The sequence below is a fragment of the Colletes gigas genome, unplaced genomic scaffold (genome assembly GCF_013123115.1).
Source record: "Colletes gigas isolate AHSC1104 unplaced genomic scaffold, ASM1312311v1 Colletes_gigas_Sc00137, whole genome shotgun sequence".
In the NCBI taxonomy this organism is placed as follows: Eukaryota; Metazoa; Arthropoda; class Insecta; order Hymenoptera; family Colletidae; genus Colletes; species Colletes gigas.
The window spans coordinates 1-17873 of NW_025106761.1; the positions used below are offsets into that span (position 1 = coordinate 1).

Consider the following 17873-nt stretch of genomic DNA (forward strand, 5'->3'; position numbering starts at 1 on the left):
AAGGAATTATTCGCGAGTTATCGTATCGAGCCAGTCGGTACACGACCGAGCTCTGTAATCAGACTTCATTTAATTCGGAATAGACTCGAAGTAATTCGAGTGCTTCCGGGGAAACGATCCATAAACAGGTGTGGGAAGAAACCCTGAGTGGAATCAATCGTTTCCCCAGGGATAGAGGGCTAACTCATCCCAATTTATAGGTGCGAGGTTCTTCGCGCTTTTCTTAGTGCACGACTCCATAATCCAGGTGTGGGAAAAAACCCTGAGTGGAATCATCGTGCACTAGAGGATCGAGGTACAAACTCCTTCCTCCAATTGACTGTCAGAAACGGCTTCGAACCCACCATACAGGGGTGAATAATACCCTGGGTGGATTTGCCGTCTTCCAGTCGAAGCGGGACACATTTTTAAACCCCAGCTATCGGCGAAAGCTAGGACACGTCCCAAAATCGCCAGGGAGTACGGTCCCTGCGCGTAGGACGGAGACTCCGACAAGCAACGTGGTCTCAGGCCCAACCGTAAGTCGACCTAAGGGCGCCGTTGACAAGCCTGCACCACACAGTGCCGTACGCACTTACGAAGGCGGTGAAGGGCCGGGGACCGGCTGAAAGGTTGGAGCCTTACAACCTCCCTCCGATCACCTTCTCCTGCGACAGTCATAAATCACAGTCAGAAATTGCAGTCGTGAAATTAGACGAGCAGAAATCTCGTACACGACAATAATAAGCAAGCGATTCCCGATTTAACGGGAACGCTCACACATACAGTCCACTAGCTTAGCTGCGCATCGCGGCGGCTGAGATCCCCGCTCCTGGGTGCGACAAGCACAGACCAGACGAGCGCGGAAGAAAGTAAGACACACAGCGTGACTCACGTTCACAGGTATTTAACGCCTATTCGTGTCTCTTTCTGTTACAGGTTTACCAAACAGGATTAACTGCAGCGGCGTCTGGCCGGGCAGACAATTCGTATTACATAATTTCTGTTTCCAAAAGTTTACCAATAAACGGCTTAGTCGAGTCATTCGACTAAGCGAAAATTAAATTGAAAATCTTGTATTCTTTTCCCGACGTTCCTTCCCTCACGATCCGGACCACCGTTAGGCGAGGTTTTTTTCAAACCTACTCCCCCTAACATAAGGTCCTTCGAGCCGGATCAAACGAGGTTGATTGGAACGGGAAAAGGTGACTGCCTTTGCACGTGACGAAATTACCACGTAAGAGTTGAATCGAGTTGATTAATCCTCGACAAACTCGCTATGACGTTATCCGAGTCCATGTCGCGTGCCGACATTGAGGATCAGCTCATGGAGTTAACAGACGAGTTCGATCGTCTTAGATCCGTGAGCATAAATCTCAAAAAAATGGGCAGAGCTAAATTCACGGAGAAACTCCTCCAAGAAAAGCTCGACTACGCCGGGCGAACATGGCGGGATGTCCGCACCATGTATGCGAACGTGCGGAAGATGATTCCCGCCGCAAAAAGGCAAGCCTATACGCTTTTTAAGCCAGGCTACCTCCTCGGCGTGGAAAACGAATTCCAGGAATTCCAGGATTTCGTAACCGCCGAGCTGACACGAATCGCTGCTGAATCGAGACCACCGGCACCGGAGGTCCAGCAATTCAGCATGCCCATTGAGCTCCCCAAGCAAAGATTGCCTAAATTCGGAGGGGATCCTCGGGAATGGGAACATTTCGAGGATCTATTTACCACCGGGGTGATGAACAATGCGCCGTTATCAGACGTACAGAAATTGTACCATCTGAACGCATGCTTGGAAGGACCAGCTCTCGCGACGATTTCGTCGCTCGAGATTGTCGGACGTAACTTCCCCGAAACGTGGAGAATGCTCAAGGATAAATACGGGCTTCCACGCATGGTCACGGGAAGGTTGCTGGACAAACTATTTTCGCTGAAGCAGATTGAATTCAACGATCTAGCCAGCATGCAGCAGGCCACTGTGGAATGCACAGAGACTCTAGCTGCATTAAGAAAAAGGGGCACGTCCGAACAGCTAGTAGAATGGATGCTAGCGTACTGGACGATACAACATTTCACTCCGAAATTGGAGCTGGAATGGCAGAGATCGCTCGGCCTCTCGACTAACTACCCGATGTTCGAGGATGTCCGAATCTTCGTCGATCATCACGCGCAAGCTCTGCTTTCGATGAAAGAGGACCGTCGAGAGGCAGCTCTCGCCCCGGAAACAATGCCGCATGCCGAAGCCCATCGACGCTCGACCAAAAAGCGTCGCTTCGAAGCCGCTGGCAAGCCATAACGTCGTTATGGGAACCGACTCGGCCCCAAACCTGAGACGCTCAAGTTCCGCAAACGACAGGCGAACCAAACAAATGCGGATGCCAGTATGCGGATTCTGCACTGGGGCACACAGTCTGCCTCAATGCACCAATTTTCAAGTGCTGACGCCAAAAATGCGTCACCACTACGTGCAGAACCGCATGGCCTGTGCGCTATGCCTCGCATTTTCTCATACGGTATCACAATGTCAGAGACCCCAGGTATGCCATCGGTGTAGGGGGAAGCATCATACCCTCCTGCACTATGATGAACTGCGGAAACAAAATAATCCGAGGCCGCAGGCGCAAAGTGCATACGGCCAACGTGACGAGAGCGATTACAACGCTCATCCACGAAGTACGGCCGTATCGAAGCCGAAAGGAAAACCTTCGACTTCGAAGGCCTACAAGAAATCGGCCTCGACATCACACTGTACCGCGCTCGGTACAGGCGCACCGAGGACCGTGCTGCTAGCCACGGCACGAGTACGCGTGTTCGGAGAGAACGGTGCATCGCGAATCGCGCGAGCACTGTTAGACCAAGGATCGGAGACGTCATTCGTCTCCGCAGGTCTGGCAAACGACCTCCGATTGAAACGCGTGCGTACCCCAGCCACGGTATCGGGCTTGGGGGGCGGCCAGACGCAGCAAATAAAATATAGCGTCGGTTTAAACCTCGGCTCGATAAACGAGTCGAAACCGATATGTGTCGCTCAAGCGTACGTCGTGCCGAAAATCACGACCTACCGCAACACGTTGGCGAACGCGCGTGTTTACAGTGCGTTCCGAGGTTTACCGTTAGCCGATCCAGAAGCCAGGGCCGATCCTACGATCGAAATTCTGGTCGGAGCGGATTTATATGCTCAGGTGATTCGTTCGGGCTTCCGACGAGGGGCGAATGATGGTCCGATCGCCCAAGAAACGGCGTTTGGCTGGGTTATATCCGGCCCTATACACGTTGAAGGCGACGGCCGGAATACGGTAAGAACGCTGCATTGCACCGTTCTCGAATCGCTGGATTACGCAATTCGACGATTCTGGGAAACCGAAGAAATCCCCACGACCTCGGTGCGGTCCAAGGCGGAAAAAGAGTGCGAAGCACTCTTCCGAAGAACCGTCGAACGGGACAAAACCGGACGGTTTATAGTCCGATTGCCCTTGAATCACCCGAGACCGGACGAAGCGTTAGGACACTCGTTCCACATAGCGCTGTCCGCTCTCGCGAGGATGAGGCGTAAACTGGAGGCGGATACGACCCTCGACAGAGAATACTCTGAGTTCCTCGCGGAGTACGAGTCCTTAGGTCACATGACTCGGCTTGAGCCGATTGACCAGTATCGACTGTACATTCCGCATCGAGCGGTCGTACGCACGGAAAGTGCGACGACCAAACTGCGAGTTGTGTTCAATGCAACCAGCAGAACGGTCAGAGGGCGATCCCTAAACGACGTCCTGCATGTCGGACCAAAATTACAGAACGATATCACCTCGGTTTTAACGAGGTGGCGTCTGTATGAGTACGTTCTGGTGGCAGATATCGAGAAGATGTTTCGGCAAATCCTCGTCGCCCCACAGGACCGTCGTTTCCAATGCATCGTATGGCGCGCGTCAAACGACGAAAAGCTCAAAGCTTTCGAATTGAATACCGTAACATACGGTACGGCGTGCGCCCCATATTTAGCGATGCGTACCCTCCTCGAATTAAAGGAGCAGGATGGAGAGAGGTATCCTCTCGCCGCTCCGATCCTCGAGAGGTACATATACGTCGACGACGTATTTATGGGAGCGTCCAACAAAACCCTGCTAGAGAAAATTCGCAAGCAAGTCTGCGATCTCCTGCAGGGCGGTGGGTTCAAGTTGAGGAAATGGGCTGGAAACTCCGCGAAATTATTGCGAAACATCCCCCAAGGTGCTCACTCCCACGCCGTAGACCTCACTCTGTTCGACGATTCCGAACTAAAAGTGCTTGGTCTACGATGGATCCCATCCGGAGACTACTTCCATTTCGATCTGCAACGGTTTCAACCGTCTGCGTTACCGATGACAAAAAGAAATTTGTTCTCGGAGATCGCGAAGCTCTTCGATCCCCTCGGCTGGTTATCACCAGTCGTAATCCGTGCAAAAATTCTGATGCAGTCCCAATGGCTGGAGAAAATCCAGTGGGACGACCAAATTTCCACGGACACGCAAAAAACGTGGAACACGTTTTGCAGGGATTGGAGCAGTCTCAAAGAACTAAAATTCCCGAGATGGATCCAATACGGAGCCGACGCAGTTACTGTGGAACTACACGGATTCTGCGATGCATCACTCGCTGCCTATTCGGCCGTCACTTACTTACGGGTGACGACGAAAAATAATGACGTGTTTACGACATTAATCATGGCAAAGACACGAGTGGCTCCGATAAAAACACAGTCTATCCCCGTCCTGGAATTGAATGGGGCTGTGTTACTTTCCGAGCTCATAGTGCACGTGAAACGGTCATTCCCCATAGAAATGAGCCGCATAATCTGCTGGACAGATTCCACGATTGCACTCGCTTGGTTGAAAAAGCATGCGTCGACATGGAAGGTTGTGATAGCCAACCGTGTGTCAAAAATTCAGACCATGCTCCCAAAAGCTGAATGGCGGCACGTTCCCACGCGCTTCAACCCAGCGGATCTGAATTCGCGAGGTGTAGACGCCGCAGAACTCATTCAGTCCGAATTATGGATTTCCGGGCCGAAATGGCTTCGACAATCAGAGGAAAATTGGCCGAAATCGCCAGCCTCGCTCGAGACCGAGGAGGGTAAACGCGTATCGCATACCCTCGTGGCCACTCCGGAAAAGGAATGGAACTTAGTTTTCCGATTTTCCCAATGGAGTAAGCTACAACGTGTGACTGCCTATTGCCTCCGGTTCCGGAGGCCGGCGGTCGGAGAACGAAGGTCATTCGATGCAAAAGTTGTCGAAGCAGCGGAAATCCAGCGTGCAACGGAAAGAATTGCACGCTACTTACAGCGTACGCATTTCGCAGAAGAGTACCGGTGCTTGAAAAAGCGCAAGGGAATCCCTGCGACATCGCCCACGCAACACGAGCGGCGGGATTACGCCCGCAGGAGGCGGAACCGGGGGCCCGCTCGACCCGTAACGGTCAGCCGCCCCCGAAACCGGAACCACCAGGCCCCACAGCCGCACCAACGACCACGTCGCCGGGAACCGGATTCGGCCCTCGGGGAGGTCCTCCTGACCACCCTCCGGTTGCTGGAGGACGAAAGGGCCCAGGCACGCCGCTGAGTAAGTACAGTTAAACTTTTACAATAGAAAGTTGTTGAAAGTGTACTTCTACCTTCTCTACGGGCTTTACGCGACGTGACCGCGACCTACGCCTCCCATTCTTGTTGCACGGACCGTGCAAGGGGGGCGGTATGTTTAAATATCGATTAAAATGCGATAGTTAATTTAAATCCGAAACAATTCGTTACCCGGTTTGTTTTCGGTTACGCGACCGACCAGGAAGATTCTAGGTCGACGCGTCCGCTATTCAAAATATTAGAGGACAGAAAACACGGTTCTCGAGGTTTTCTGCAAAGTCACGCGAACGATTAATTAACGTTCAATTTTGAAACAAGCGGTTTAAACGCCCGAGTTTAGAGAAGGTACGAAAACTATATAATAGACAGAGACGGACGAGAGACACGGCGACAGCGCCGCGTGACGGAAGACTCTCCCCACTCACGCGCTCACTTTTGGCAGCTCGTGCTCGTCCGTCACTCGCTATCAAACCACTGCCACGAGCACTTCGGTATACGAACACGCTCAGCAGTCGCATAACAGAATAATTCGAGCAATCCGACCCGAGTCGAGTTCTTCGACTACCCTCGGAGTTGCAAAGGAATTATTCGCGAGTTATCGTATCGAGCCAGTCGGTACACGACCGAGCTCTGTAAGCAGACTTATTTAATTCGGAATAGACTCGAAGTAATTCGAGTGCTTCCGGGGAATCGATCCATAAACAGGTGTGGGAAGAAACCCTGAGTGGAATCAATCGTTTCCCCAGGGATAGAGGGCTAAGCTCATCCCAATTTATAGGTGCGAGGTTCTTCGCACTTTTCTTAGTGCACGACTCCATAATCCAGGTGTGGGAAGAAACCCTGAGTGGAATCATCGTGCACTAGAGGATCGAGGTACAAACTCCTTCCTCCAATTGACTGTCAGAAACGGCTTCGAACCCACCATACAGGGGTGAATAATACCCTGGGTGGATTTGCCGTCTTCCAGTCGAAGCGGGACACTTTTTTAAACCCCAGCTATCGGCGAAAGCTAGGACACGTCTAAAAATCTCCAGGGAGTACGGTCCCTGTGCGTAGGACGGAGCATCCGACAAAGCAACGTGGTCTCAGGCCCAACCGTAAGTCGACCTAAGGGCGCCGTTGACAAGCCTGCACCACACAGTGCCGTACGCACTTACGAAGGCGGTGAAGGGCCGGGGACCGGCTGAAAGGTTGGAGCCTTACAACCTCCCTCCGATCACCTTTTCCTGCGACAGTCATACATCAAAGTCATAAATTGCAGTCAGAAATTGCAGTCGTGAAATTAGACGAGCAGAAATCTCGTACACGACAATAATAAGCAAGCGATTCCCGATTTAACGGGAACGCTCACACATACAGTCCACTAGCTTAGCTGCGCATCGCGGCGGCTGAGATCCCCGCTCCTGGGTGCGACAAGCACAGACCAGACGAGCGCGGAAGAAAGTAAGACACACAGCGTGACTCACGTTCACAGGTATTTAACGCCTATTCGTGTCTCTTTCTGTTACAGGTTTACCAAACAGGATTAATTGCAGCGGCGTCTGGCCGGGCAGACCATCCTTACCTAATTTTGGTTTACAAACGTTTCCAAATAAAAGGCTTAGTCGAGTCATTCGACTAAGCGAAAATTAAATTGCAAACTTGTATTCTTTTCTCGACGTTCCTTCCCTCACGATCCGGACCACCGTTAGGCGAGGTTTTTTCAAACCTACTCCCCCTAACAAATGTATTAAATTGTAAATAACGGTAGTACAGTAATACCAAACATATGATTAATTATTTCATATAAGTAACCTGATCTGTTTAAATAACGCGTTAATTCTTTAATAAGAAACGGCGGTTAAATTCTCGCGTGATCTGTAGAAAAAAGGGGACATTTATTATACGGTGTTATCCTCAGTTTACGCGACATTCCAGAGCCTCCTCTGCGGCGTAACATGCTTCGGGAGCAATACCGTGTAGAAAAAATCCAAATTTACCTTCGATAATAGTCACGCGATCGGCCCAGTAACGGCTCCATGAGAACCGGTATTACTACGCCGAAATAACAGAGAGGATACAAAATTAATACGAGACAGACAATTTCCCCTCTCGCGACCGCGGACAAGAGGGTCTGTCTCTGCGATCACTTGCTATCTGGTTCTCGACGAGTTCGCATCATCTAAGCCGACCTCGTCCAACACCGCGATCACTATATTCGTTCAATTAAATCCGTTTAATTGGATCGTTGCACCACAGAACCGAAACGGAACGAAATTAAGACTGTGGTAAATTCGAAAGAATTAGACCTAGTCGAATTTCGTACCTCACGGTTTCGTGAGTTAAGTGATCGTTGTGTTAACAGAACCATTCTGGAAGCGAACTGTATTAGAATTGAAACAATTTACAATTAACAACCGGTGGCTGACAATAATCGTTTCTGCACTTCGATAGTGTTCGATTATCTCCAACGTTGCGTCAAATTGTTTCAAAGCGCGAACGATTTCCCACATTAACAACCGGTGGCTGATAACAATCATCGTAACACTTAAATAGTGTTTGATTGTCGCCACCGTTGTGTGGAAGACACGTACCGCTGTAATCAGCTGTCGTGTAACGAGAACCGAGAAAACTTCTCGGTTCTCCTTGACTTTTGTACGATTCGAACACTCCTATAGGGGCCTTTTGGCGCATACCCACAGTGGGATCGTCGTTTCCCAAAGTCGCATTTCAGTTCGAGAACCACCCCCATAGGGGCCTTATTTGGCGCATTCCCTGGGTGCTTTCGGCTGAATTCGATTGGCTCGAACGTCGGTTGTGGATCACCAGTGTGTACGGACACTCGGTGTAGAGCGACGTTCAAAGGGCACCGTGGTGTAAGCACCTTAACCTTCGGACGCTTCTAGCGCAGTTAAGGGCTTGCATCACACCGGTCCCGTACAGACCAGGAAACGACGCGGAATCACGGAGTGGACAACTTTTGGAGCCTTACAACCTCCACCTGTTGTCACCTCCTGCAAAAATCAAGCCCGCAGCATTGGGAAGATCGAGGCTCAAATCTTGTCTTCCCCATCTGCTGTTAAAAATTTTCCAGAACTGCAGTCGAACGTTTCTCGATCACACGAGAAACGTTCAATAATACAGTCCACTAGAACAGTTGCTTATCGCTGTGTAGGAATCCCGCTCCTGTTTATCATAAACAGAGTAAGGAGCGTGTGGATTGAAGCGAATCAGACAACGCGACGAGCGTTGTCAAATATTTACAGCCAAATTTCGGTCTCTTTTTGTTACAGAAGGCCGAGAAGAGAGCCGTAGTGGCCAGAAACCACGGCCAGGTTTTTTTTTCTCGAGCCAGCCAACAGGCTCGAGTTTTTCCTGGCAACTTTAAAATAAATTTCTTAATTTTACTTTATTTAATTTTGTTTTTTTTCTTTAAATTTTCAAATTTTAAATAAACCGTCTAGTCAATTGACTAGGCGAAAGAAATTTATAAGTGTACAGATTCACTTTCCCACACATTCCCACTCCCTCGTAATTCGGACTCCTCGTTAAAGGGTGAGAGCGACAACAACTCGCACCTATTTTAACAACATGCTATTATATTATAACACTACATTATCGAATGTGTTGGTTAAATATCTAAGTAATGGACCAATGACACTTAATGTTTAGGATGTTAAACCCTTATTCTGTAAAAGTAAACCGTATTTTAAATTTTTGAATGTAAAAGCTAGAAGAGAACTCTTTTTATACAAAATAAATTAAATTGTCTTACATAGAAGTCTACTTATGATTTCTATTGAAATGTGATCTTAAAATAAAAGACGCAGCAAGTGGTGAAACCACTGCGACGGCTGAAAATAAAGGCAAATTTCAACAATTTTTTGGACATTACAATGAAACTTCTTCTGATAAATGTTTAATGTCTTCGAAAGTACATTTCTTGAATTACTTCTTGTCAAAATTTCGTATAACAATATTAATTGTTATAACCATAATAGGAACCAGCGTGAGAGGCTTCCAAAAATTTCTTAGAAACGGGCGGACGTGTAATTTTTCATTGCAAGTTGTGAAACATGAAATCATGCAATTTTCTTAAAATGTAGGACGGTAGCTTCAGTTGCACGTACAAATTTTTAAAAATAATTATTTATTATAAAATATTTAAACTTTGAAGGAAATATTTTCAAAAACCTGTAACCAAATCAATATTTCTTTTAACACCACGTCGAAACTAATTATTCCATCGAAAATTCCGTACGTGCAACTGAAGAAAATAGTATTAAGAATCACCACACAAAATTTTAAGTAAATCGGATGAAAATTGACTGCGTTATTGAGACACGCAGTTTGAAAAGTGTGGTTTTGAGAAAAACGTGTTTAAAAAGTTTTGCACCAGATTATCTAAGAAATAACATTGGAGTTTTTAAACTTTCTAAAGGGGATCTACTTCAGGACCCAAAACCGTATCTTCTGTAGAAAGATCATCCTCATCTCTTTCATTTATATCTCCTTTTTCCTTCGACCCAATGTCATGTGTCGCTGTTTGTGTCAATATGCATAGCCTGTGATCCAATTTTAATATCATGGACCTTCATGATTTGTAATAATCCTGAATAGCTATTGTTAAATTGGTTTACGGCTAAATAAGTTGCCATTTGAACCACTTTAGTCGTGTATCGGGACATTCTAAGTACTCTTCATTCACACAATTATCTCGATGAAAATACTTCCTATTCATATAAAACCATTACCACAGTAGAAATAATAAAAGAGTTTCAAAATAAATGTTCAAAAGTAAAGAACAGTTAATTTCAAGCATTAGGCATATTACATCTTGTACATCTAAATGCATTTTTGCAAATTTTACTTTAATATTTTAGGGAGTCATTCTTAAAGAGACTATTGAAAAGAGATAATACAAAAATTTCAATTTTCCCAATCTGTCACAGTGATTTCTACCCCTTAAATTCAAACCCTTTTCATTTCTCCAAATTACAGATTTAAAAATAATTTAGATATTTACAAAAAAATGATAACAGATTTAAAATATTTCATCAAATTTAAACATTAGAGATACACAGTATTAATAAAAGATAATATTAATACTATTGTGACACTCTTACTTGATTATAATATTAATACAGATACTTTGATTATTAATTTATTAAGACATAAAGTTAATAAAGTCCCAGTAGATCATAAACATTTTAAAGAGCATACAACTTCATAAAATATTTTATTAGTGATGGAAATAATTTGAGTAATCTGAACGTTATAGCTACAACTATATCTTTAGTTAAGGAATTACAGATTCAATTTAGGAGTAGTCCAACTAATAATATTAAGTTCTATGTTAAGACATTTGTTAATAAATATAGATATAATATTGATGATTTACTCAGATTTATTAAAGTAACTAGGCCAAATGGGAAAAATATTGAGATATTTATGTGTTTAAATATCGCGTCAATTCGACGTGCAAGAATAGTAGAATATTATTCGTCACCCGGTATTGTTTTTCTGCGTATGTAACATACTCGAGAATGTTCGGCTCTCATGTCCGCTACGCGTAAACAAGACCGGATACAAAAACGGTCACATACGGATTTCTTCGAAACATCACGCGATCGACCAAACTACGCAGAATTTCAAGCTAACGTTTCGAAACGCGTAAGATAGAAAAGGAAAGACAATCGAAAGATAGACAAAGACAAACTCAAATTCGGCTACAGCGCCGCCAGTCGGAAATCGCTCTCCGAATTTGACTCTCCTTGTTAAGCGAATCACTCTTGATTTGAAACGGCCGAGAGCAGATGGGCATACGATCCCGCTCCTCCGTATATACCAATTAGAACGAATAGTGTAGAGCTTGTCGTTCTTTCGAGCCAGTTAAGAACGTGGTGAAGAAGGTGCAGTGCGAGAACGGATTGGGGTCCGATCCGGTAACGCCAATACTTCCGCTACACGTTTTAACTGGAGTTAAAAAGAGTCGGAAACGCAAAGAAGTGCAGTACATAAACGGATTGGGATACCATCCGGTACCAACGACACTTCCGTTTATAAAGAGGAATCTCGTGGGTTATATCCGAAAGTTTCTAGTTCAGCTGTGGGAAAAGCCCACCTAAGACTGAAAAAAGATACGTATCGTTGGACCGATCGGTCGTATTCGAAGTTTCGAATTTGACCTACGAACCTCCCTTGACTGTCGAACGGTTAAAACCCCACCTAGACGGACCACGTGGTGTATTCCGTGGGTGGACTTGCCGCCCTCCAGTCGGTGCTAGGAATTTTAATTACGTGTCCAGCATCAGGCGACCTGCTGAAGCGGTATTTCGAAAATACGCCAACGTGTGCGTGGAATACCGCTCAAGAGCAACAGTGGGAAACGTACGCTAATCGTAAGTCGTTGCGAACGCAGACAAGGTACAGTCCCACACCGTACACGTACGGATTACGAGGACGGTAAGAAACCGAGGATTCGACAACATTTGGAGCCTTACAACCTCCATCTGTTGCCCTTTCCTACGACGGTCGAGATCCCGCAGTATAGGAAGAATCGAGGTATAATCTCGTCTTCCTTAGAACTGCAATCAAACGTTTCCTGATTTAAAGGGAACATAAATAAATACAGTCCACCTGTTTCGCCTCGTAACGCAGCGGCAGAGAATCCCCGCTCCTGAGTGCGACAAGCACAGCTAGGAGCGCGAGAACTTCAGAACGAGACGGAAAACGTGACTAACGTTACCGTGTATTTACACCAAGTTCCGTCCTTTTTGTTACAGAGAAGAGTGAGGCCAGCCGACGACTCGTCAAACGAGAGGCGGATTAACGCGCCAGAGGACGAGCCAATGATTTTTAATTTTTATTTTTAATTGTTAAATGCGGCAAACGGCCAAACAGTCTATTTTTCTTTCTGTAAATTTTGTTCTGTTTTATTTTTGATTATTACAAGTTCGTTTCTCATTTCGTTTGTTTTGTTTTGGTTCCTTTTTTTCAAATAAACGGCGTCGTCGAAAATCGACGGCGCGAAAATACAATTGAAACAAACGACTTACTTTTCCTACGTCCTACTCCTTCGTAATCCGGACACCCGTTAGACGAGGTTCTCAAATAAATATTTGAGCCCTCCAAATTCTAACATTATGAATATGAAGATACTGGTAAAAATATTCTTTTTATCTTTATATATGTCTGTCTTTATATCTTGTGTATTGGATTATATAGATTCAGATTCTTTTACTGATAAATTACAAATAAACTGAAGTATTTTATAGGACTTGTCAAAAACGTTTTTCATTTTTCTATAAATTTGTTCACGAAACAACCTATTAAATTAAGTTGCATGCATGCATAAGAGATAAACTGTATAAAGACTTTTGAAGCATGAGAGATGAAACTTACAGAGATCTTTATAGATCATTTTTGAACAAAATGTTGACTTAAATGTTAAGACTTACCTTTTGTAAAAGCCGGCGATATCGACTGTGTAAATCGTCTTATGTTCGTGTCCTGTGAAGTCAAACACGTGCTCGATTTAGGTTATGTACGGTCCTCACGTGCCACTTTCTCGATGTATACTTTTACATCAAAATTTTCGACCAGCATCGCATCCTCGTCGCCAAATTGTAGTGTCCTTGAATTCGAGAGACTGGTTAAGTGCAAATCTTTGTTGATCGTCTACCCTCAACTTTATTAACAACTCGTGAATGCAGGACAATCTTCGTGTATCTAGAGACGCGGTAGCGTCTCGACGCCAAGTACATGAAAGACACCCTGTATACAAGATATCGATCGACTGTCGCTACCGCTATCCTTTACTCGTCGCCAGGCTATTCTGAAACTTATTTCAATAATATCTCATCACCCCTGCAATATTTTTTAAATTTAAAGGCATTTTTCTTATGTAAACCGCATATAAGCTTTCGAATAAGACCAATTCCAAAAAAATCGGTCCACGCATGCTAGAGATATCGTAATATCGTCTCATTGAAATTGTCAGAAATGGTATAAGAGATAAGAGAAAATTTTTCTTCTTGAGTCGAAAATTTGTCGTCGTCGACATAATACGTATACACACACACCTATCAGTTTCGCACACATGTTTCGTTCGTCGACTCTTGGGATCATTCCGCTGTCGTCGTCTCTTATAACAAATTCAACCGAACAATCGAGAGAAAGGACTTTTTCTGAAATTTTCTACTAAAACCTGTATAGAAATTAGGTTGGTGCATAGTTAAACTGAAAGACTTGTTAGCAAAGAATGATTCAAACAAAAAAAAATGATTAGTTGATTAGGAAAACTTGATTTATTCATCATCAAACCTTAACTACCCCATCTTGTCCCACCTTCCCCTACAAGCTCAACCTAATAGTCGGGATTGCGGAGTTGTTGCGAGTGCATTTGCTGTTTCATTATTATTCATCAATAAATTACCTGACAAAGTAACGTACAATCATGCGTTAATGCGTCAACATTTGATCCAAATGTTTCGATCTAATCGTCTGGAAGATTTTCCATGCATTCAGGATAAATAAACAATTAATACGTGTGTATGAATATGAATTTGCAAATAATAGTACAATTAACCTTTGAAAAAAGAAGTGAGATCCCCTCAAAAACTTCAAAAAAGTAAAAAAATTACGCCAAGTACATCAAATCAAGTAAATCACAAAACATAGAAGATAATAATAATTACAAAATTAAAAAAAGATGTGAAATCAAAATGAGCTGCCAGTACATAAAGATGCTTTCCAATTACGCTTTAGATGACACAGCTACATATGCACAGCTCAAATTCCATTACCCATAATGGCTATTTATACAAAGAAAAAATGTATTAAATAATATTAAGCAGATATATTTTTATACAAATAAATATTTTAATACGAATAAATATTTTATTCAAAATACTTGGCGCTGCGAAACCGAAAAAATGTTAATTGTCTTACAATTAGTATTAATAATTTACAATTACTCCCTTACAATCTAAAATACATAAACATATACATACATATATTAGAAACGCAGTCAGATTTATTCTACATATATTTAATTCTAATATAATACGTAGCATATGCACACGCACACACACAGTTACGAACGCACCCACAAGAACGAAAAAGATTGATCCAATTTATACACGTTTATTCAGTTTAGCAACACCAATTCGGGGCGCAGCGCCAAGTATTTTGAATAAAATATTTATTCGTATTAAAATATTTATTTGTATAAAAATATATCTGCTTAATATTATTTAATACATTTTTTCTTTGTATAAATAGCCATTATGGGTAATGGAATTTGAGCTGTGCATATGTAGCTGTGTCATCTAAAGCGTAATTGGAAAGCATCTTTATGTACTGGCAGCTCATTTTGATTTCACATCTTTTTTTAATTTTGTAATTATTATTATCTTCTATGTTTTGTGATTTACTTGATTTGATGTACTTGGCGTAATTTTTTTACTTTTTTGAAGTTTTTGAGGGGTCTAACTATACGCTCCCACACCTACTTCGTTGTCAATAAATAATTACAATTCACCATATATTTCTTTGATTTGATATTACACTCGGTTTTTCACACGCGTCTGCACTCGATGAGTCTAACCGAGGACCTGTCGGGATTCCCCGAAGAAGATACTTTCATCGCGAAGAAAGCAGAAGGACGCGGACGCGATCCCGCCGTGCTGCACTGTGTGCATAACCTTAAGGCTGGTTTACGCGTGCTAAATAACCCCAATTCGATGCATTGACGCATCGTTGTTAATAGTGTTACACTAACACGTGAACATAGGTTTAATGCACATAGCGCCACAACGGGAATTAATTGAAACCCGTCAGTGTTGTTTGCGTGCTGGAGCTGTCGTTAAAGACGTCAGAGGGAAAATGTCAAACCATAGAGGTAGATCAAAAACATTTATCTCTAAAATATATGCCAAATCTGTTAAGAAACAGAAAAGTAAATTACGATGGCGAATATGATCCCTCTAACGTCATATAACGACGATGATTTCCGTTGCGTCGCGTAACATTTATTTTATAGTATTACAAGAGTAGTATAATTTGGCATTTGCCTTGTGGGGTCCCGTGGAAGATCGATGGGAAAGGAGAGGAGAGGAGAGCGTTTCGTTCTGGGTCTGCTAGTGGGGGACTCGTTAGTAATAGATCCTAGCAGACCTTGCCTTAGTAGTTAGTCGAGGAACGTATATATACAAACGAAAGGTCGAGCGCTTGCGAGAGAAACTGTCCCTCTGGTGGCGAGTACGGGAGGCGATGGACCCCACAGCCTTAACGCTACAAAAAGCCATTAGCGGAGTGGCTTTAGAAACACCGTTGATTAAAACGAAGCGTTACAATGGCCGTTGTAAGGGGCCCGCGATCTGGTCCCGACCGTTGGGCCAGGTTTTCCCCTGGTACCTGAAACCCGCTGTACACCCACGCGAACACGAAACGCAGAAGTAGCACCAATCCAGAAAGGGACGTGCTCTAATTGGCTGATGACTGACTTCTTGCAATAGCATGTAAAACACAACATTGTACATTACAATATAAATATAATTTTCAACTCGAACGAGAGATACGATTTTCGCATCGAACAACTTTGACACACGAAGAGACGACGAGCAACGAGAAGTCAACAAATCTATGGATCCAGTTCACCACTTCATCACTCGCATATCAACGACGACGTACGAGAAGAGAGCTCGCAACTAACATTGCGCCCGAGTGCTCGGTAATCTCTCTGTTGTACGATGTGGATAGCTTCGTCTACGTCAGATGGCGTGGGTTAGGCTGTCGTTACAGAGCATACGTTTCCCGTACGACATCGCGATAAACGATTTTTTACATTTCCCTCCTGATGGAAGAGACCACCACCTTCTCGTGGTTTCCATTGAGCGGTATCCTGCACGTTATTCATGTTCACGTATCCATACAATTATTTTTTTTTATGCAATGTCGAGGCAAATCAAACGTATTGTTTGTCGTAACAAATTGAAATGGTTGTTTCAAGACATATCGAGAAAAATCATTATTAATCTTCCTCTGCAACAGTCAGTTGTTCTATTTTGTTCATATTATAAGAATAAGAACGCTCCTTATTGAAAAATGCTACAGCGTGCACGATACTGGCAAAGAGTGGACTCTCATTTTAATCTATTAATTTTCAATCTCAAAATATTTAGATTTTGACAAAATTGAAAGGAGTGATTATTTGCAATAATATTCCAGTCTTTCTTTTTTTTAGCAATGTTATTTCGAAATAACCTGGGTATATGTACCAGTGGCATGTTTTACACAACAATGGACTAGTATAGATTCCTGCTCCTTAGTATGCAGTGTACGGTCAGAACAGCGTCAACTTCTATTCAATTTCATTTGGTTAATTTCGTCATTGTTTTTGAAATTGCTAAACGAAGAGGACAAGTGTGACTGTACCCTAAAATTTGTTCAGATTTAAAAATTTTCTCCTGCTTTTAAAAAATGGCTGTACGGCAAAGATTGTACGACTTTCTGGTTTCTCATTGTTTTGAGGAATCGGAACCAAACAAATTCACATTGTGTTATTCTTATTTATTTTTCTGATACAAAGTCAAACACCGCAGCTTGGCTTGTGTCTTTCTAAAAACTGAAACTTAACCACACTTTTACAGCTGTGAGATTTCGATTTATTATATATGTATATGAATCTTCAAAAAGCGCCCAGGTTGAAATTTCGAGAAATGTAAGCGACGCCAGTCACGACTACCGTTGTCGTTCGCCGACAATAAATTTACATAAATTTATATAAAGTCGAAAATATAAATTTTAATACTATACATTATATCTACGGTGTCAGAAATTTATTGCAATTTTCGGTGTATTTTTGTTTAAATTTGCCATTTGTCCAATGTTTGTATTTTTAATTTGATTTTTGTAAATTCTGTTTAGTACTATAGTACCTTTTAAAGTGCAAAATAATTTGTTTACAATATTGACATGAAAACCATTATTAAAACGACAAAATTAATATAATAGATGTTAATAGATGTATAATAGACGAGAGTGTTTTTTTTAATATATTCGAGAGATAAGAATTTGTTTTTTTTTATATATTTTATATTTTGTTTTAAAAAATAAAGAAAAAATGTTACACAAATTGCGAGGTTATCAATTTTTTCCCCAAACATCCATACTCGAGTTACTCCAAAATTTAAAAAAATGTCATTGTACGATCTATATTTGCTGAGATAAAGGTATGTTCAATGCTCAGAAGCGAGTTTTTAATCTGTGAAAATCGCAGCCGGTGGAGTTACTTACT

The 17873-nt window shown here is 43.1% G+C and overlaps 1 protein-coding gene across 1 annotated transcript; it reads left to right on the forward strand.

The window, feature by feature from the left end:
- Window positions 1-2351: 2351 nt before the first annotated feature.
- LOC122404258 lies at window positions 2352-11700 on the forward strand. Its single transcript, XM_043408196.1, has 3 exons — window positions 2352-5088; window positions 5301-5576; window positions 11465-11700. Exons 1-3 carry the CDS (start codon window positions 2352-2354, stop codon window positions 11698-11700), a joined length of 3249 nt encoding a protein of 1082 aa, XP_043264131.1.
- The last annotated feature ends 6173 nt before the right edge of the window (window positions 11701-17873 follow it).